The 5,130-nt window shown below is 30.0% G+C and overlaps 1 protein-coding gene across 1 annotated transcript in view; it reads left to right on the top strand.

The window, feature by feature from the left end:
* Window positions 1-4,351, top strand: part of LOC107841629 (fatty acyl-CoA reductase 2, chloroplastic-like) — an 8,049-nt gene extending 3,698 nt beyond the window's left edge. Inside the window, exons 2-9 of the mRNA XM_016685488.2 lie at window positions 290-393; window positions 507-706; window positions 1,396-1,496; window positions 1,665-1,878; window positions 2,189-2,349; window positions 2,447-2,529; window positions 3,131-3,501; window positions 4,186-4,351. Coding sequence (XP_016540974.2) covers window positions 290-393; window positions 507-706; window positions 1,396-1,496; window positions 1,665-1,878; window positions 2,189-2,349; window positions 2,447-2,529; window positions 3,131-3,501; window positions 4,186-4,351 — 1,400 coding nt within the window. The remainder of the gene's footprint in view (window positions 1-289; window positions 394-506; window positions 707-1,395; window positions 1,497-1,664; window positions 1,879-2,188; window positions 2,350-2,446; window positions 2,530-3,130; window positions 3,502-4,185) is intronic.
* Window positions 4,352-5,130: the final 779 nt, after the last annotated feature.

The raw sequence follows: 5,130 nt of genomic DNA, 5'->3' as shown, positions 1-5,130 counted from the left end.
AAAAAAAAATCCTGTAAGTGATTTCGAAATTACTTAATTATTTTCTGATGTGTGTGATAAATAAAAGAAGATTTATTTCAAAAGATATTTGTATCATAGAAGTCAACTTAGTGTGCTACATGTGAGTTATGTGGCAATAGGTATATATCCACATTGTGTTACTTATTCTCTTAAATTTTTAGAAAATATAATAAGACATCAAATCAAAAATCAAATTGTTCGAAAGAACACATTTTTATTTACTTAATTATATTCTTAATGTTATTTTCAATAAAACAATTTTTTGCAGTTCTAATTGAAAAGATGCTAAGAACAACACCAAAGATAAACAAGATTTATATTCTTATCAGGGCAAAGGATAAGGAAGCTGCATTTGATAGAGTAACAAGTGAAGTATGCCGATTTACAAATGTTTTTTTCCCTTCCATTTATACTTTTCATTTTAAATAAATTTAAGTTCCGCATTAATTAAGTCACTAATCACGCATGCATTTGTTTTGCATCAGATAATAGAGTCAAAAGTATTCAAATGCCTGAAGGAGATGCTTGGAGAATCTTATGAGTCATTCATAAGAAGTAAATTGGTTCCTATAGTTGGAAATATTCATGAGCCAAACCTTGGTATGGATAGTATTATTGCTCACCAAGTTGCTCAAGAAATTGATTTGATTGTTGACTCTGCAGCAAACATCACATTTGACTTGAGGTAAGTTCTCTTTCTATTAAACTCTTCAGACCTTTCTTGTGAAATTTCACTGAATATGTTATTGGTTGTTGTTGTTTGAAGATACTATATTTAAAGAAAGAGGTTGCATGATACTTCAACACTTGTTAGAAAATAGAAATTAGCAACAGAAAAACATGATAAGTAGATAGAAAAATCTATTGATAATTTTATTGAGCGATGGATCAGTCATAGATTATCATAACATTTTGTTAGCTAGCTATGAGCAATTTAGCAATGGATTAGCGAGAAATTCTTAACTAATTTTAAATTTCTTTTAGTTTTATCTTATGTTGGATGTAATATATATTTCCAATGAGGGAGCTTTAAAATTAAAAAGAGAAATAATTAGCCTTGTGTTGTTAATTTAATTTCATGCGTGACCATCTCATTTAAAAGCTTATAAATCATTTTGGGAGACACAACTTATATCTATTTAATTGTATCTTTAACATGCCTCTTCACATGTGGACTTTTTTTTTCTCCTGATGAGCCAAGCATATGAAAGTTATTTTTGATAATCACTGGAGGATATGGGAGACTTGAACTCAGGACTAACTTTTCTCTGATTTGATATCATGTTGAAGTGTGTGATCGTTTTATCTAAAAGTTATTTGAGAGAGCAACCCTTCTGATTATTTATTTAATTAATCACTCTCAACAATGTCAAGGTATGACTTAGCTCTTGAAGCTAATGTGAATGGTCCGTATCAACTCATGTTGTTTGCTAAGAAATGCAAGAAATTGAAACTCCTCGTCCATTATTCGACCGGTATGCATTTGAATATTCATTGACAGAGAACAACAAATGTGTGTATCTTGAATTCTTGAAACAGTCAATCCTCTTTATAAAACTACGTTGTTATGTAGAAGTTTGAGTTTATATAATTCTACAAAATGAATTTAATTATTAATACAATTTTCTTTTTCAAAATTAAAGCGTATGTGAATGGCGAAAGAGAAGGTTTAATTTATGAGAAGCCTTTCACCATGGGAGAAAGCATAACAAAGGAAAGGGTCACATCACATTCTCCATCTACTAAGTTTCCATCCCTCAATGTTGCTAATGAATTGGACTTTGTTTCAAAGTTGAAGAATGCTATTGAAAATAATGACACCTTCGACAAAATCATGAAAGACTTGGGACCTGAGAGGTACTACTTTTTATGAATATCAATTATCATAAGTAAATTATTTCTAGTTGTTCAATTATTTTATTACTAAAGTAACTCTTAATTATATTACTATGATTGTTAATATAATGCAATAGGGCAAAGTTTTGTGGATGGCAAGATACATATTATGATTGATGATAAGCGAGGAACATACATTTTGCCGCTAAACATGATAGATTGAACTTTTTACTCAGTAGATACTTTTGATAGATACACGTCAATAAGTATTGTAAGTAAATTGCTTCGAGATGATGTTCAATCATTTAATAACTAAAGTCTCTCTTAATAGGGCAAAATTATATGGATGGCAAGATACATATTCATTCACAAAGGTCATGGGTGAGATGATAATTGACAACATGAGGGAGGACATACCAATAGTCATTATTCGTCCCTCAATAATAACTAGTAGTTATAAAGAACCTTTTCCAGGATGGATACAAGGATTCAGGTTCCATAATTATTGTATTCAACTTTAATTTTCTTCTAATTTGTTCATAATATTTTAAAATAAAGTTTCTAATTTTTCATGTTCTTCCATCTCATGGGGTAATTGACCCCCTACTTATTTTCTATGGAAAAGGGGAATATCCATGCATGTTTGGTGATCCAAGTAGTCTTGTTGATGTGGTAGGTATATCTTTTCAATATATTTTAGCTTTAAGGGTCAAAGTATGATAAATTAATTCTAATGGAAATCCCTCCTTTGATCTTACATAATGATCCCTTGCACTACTAAACAATTACTAGTTTTTCATTAAAATTTTCCATTCTATAAATATTCAGTGGTTATTTTCAAAGCTATATTGATTCAATCAGCGAGAGAAAGAAAAAATAGTAATGTTTTTGTATGACAAAAAAAAACTAAAAAGCTTTCAATGTTTCAATAAGAATCTGTTTTCCACATGCATTTTTTCAGTGAGCTGGTTCGATGAGAAAATCATGTTTTGTTACACAAATTCTTCACTGATTTATGACCACAAAATCCTCTATTTCAGTAGTGGTATGATTATGAAAATGTATATTACTCTATCCTAGTCTGATCCAATATTGAATAAACTTATAATCATGAAATCGATTCAATCATCACATTATAAGTTCATATTACTAATTCTTCGATTCCAGTTAAAGTGATCTTGAAATAAAAAAGTAGGCCATAAAAGCTGAAAAAATAGCTATCATGGCATAAAAAGATTTCATTATCTAACAACTTGTCACTTGGTTTAATTAGGTTCCAGTTGATGTGGTTGTAAATACTACAATGGCTGCTATTGCCAAACATGGATACTTGCAAATTCCAGAGCTAAATGTCTATCATGCAACATCATCATATATGAATCCTTTTTTAGAGTTGCAACTTTTCAACTATTGCTATGAATATTTCAATTCTTCTCCTTTTGTAAACTCAAAAGGAGATCAAATGAAGATTAAGAAGATGATATATTTTGACAATATGTCAGACTTTTCGAATTATATTTCTAAGAAACTTCTCAAGGAAGAAGAAGTGCAAGATTTAAAGGCGCAAATGCGTATTAAAAGAAAGGTGAAATATTTGGAGAATTTTAGCAAGTTGTATGAACCATATACTTTCTACAAAGGCTGGTAAGACACTAAATTCTTCTCACTATTAATGTATTTACATAAATGCTAGACTAACATTAGCATTTTACAAATATTACAAAATCAATTTGATTTGTGTTTTGGTTGATTTTCAATACATTGTTTATATATTGTTATATTGTTTTCAAATATATAAAGGTGTCACTATCAAAATGGACTTGAAAGAAAAGAATGTCATATAAGAATAAGAAATCCTTATGTAATTCTTTTTATCACATGAGAAAACTATCAGTAGTTGCCATAATCTTCTCCCATGGGTGGAGCTAGGTAGAGTTGAGGGGGTCGAAGGGATTCATCCGATATCTTTCGTTTGAAAACTACAATTTTTATACATAAACAAAATTATCTTTAGTTATGTATATACAGTAGATGTTGAATTTCCTTCAGCTTATTCATGTGTTTACTTCTTATATTTTGAACCCCTGAGTGCAAATCCTAACTCCACCTCCGACTTCAGTACCGCAAGAACACATTCACAATATCTTAAGAATTTTAGCTATCTTCATTAAGATTGTGCATACATTTCATATAGTATGATTGACTTTTCCCCCTCAAATCTAGGACTAGACATTATGCTTGATATTGAATAAATTACCTTGTGCTTGATTCTCTTTTTCTTTTTTCTTTTTTTCACTTTTTCACTTTTTCTTTGGGTTGTTTTGTAAGGTTTCACAATGGCAACATGAGAAAACTAATGGAAAATATGTCTGAAGAAGAGAGAGAAAATTTTGATATTGATGTGTCAAAGATAAATTGGAGAGATTACTTTGTTGGAGTTCACATTCTTGGAGTGAAAGAAAATGCACTGAATGGCAAGTCGACAATACATTAATTCCTAAGGGGTCATTTGGTTTGAAGACAAGTTATATCGGAATAAGTTATGTTGAGATTAGTTATGCTGCGATTAGTTGTTTTGGGATTAGTTATCTTGGTAATAATTTTTAGTGGTTGTTTGGTTTGTGGTACTAAAAATAATATGTATTGCATTGTTTCTAAGAATATATTATTTGTTTACAAAAATACCCTTCACTTTATTTAACTTAATTATTTTTATGTGTGTATTCCTATAATTTTTTTGTGTGTTCAATTTTGTGCCAATATATTAGATTCATATGTATTTATATAAATATATTTTTCTTATAAGTAAAGATCAACATATATGCATACATACAAAGCTTCCTTTTTCTTAGAATTGATGTAATTGCATATTTGATGTAGTTGTGAATAGGTTTTCACTCAATTATATTCACAGAGAGGTTTTGCCTCAATATAAAAAAGATGCTATACAAAGTATAGTTGAACACAAACTCTCTAAGAGATAAATTATACAATCCTAATCAAATATAAATACATAATATGTGACTATTATGGTGTCCTAACATGCACCCCGCAAGCTAAGAAGTGGCTGGGTAACTGCAAACTTGGAACACAGAAGAGAAACCGACGGGAAAAAAATCTCTTGGTGAAGATGTCTGCTAACTAATCCAAGGAACTGATGCAGCGAATGTTCAAGTCCTTTGAGGCCACTTTCTCTCGAACAAAAAGAAAATCTAATTCAATATGTTTGGTTCGCACATGAAAAATAGGATTAGCAGTGAGGTATGTAGTAGA

This window comes from Capsicum annuum, chromosome 9 (genome assembly GCF_002878395.1).
Source record: "Capsicum annuum cultivar UCD-10X-F1 chromosome 9, UCD10Xv1.1, whole genome shotgun sequence".
In the NCBI taxonomy this organism is placed as follows: Eukaryota; Viridiplantae; Streptophyta; class Magnoliopsida; order Solanales; family Solanaceae; genus Capsicum; species Capsicum annuum.
The sequence above is the reverse complement of the archived record's forward strand: the minus strand, read 5'-3'. Positions and strand labels throughout refer to the sequence as shown.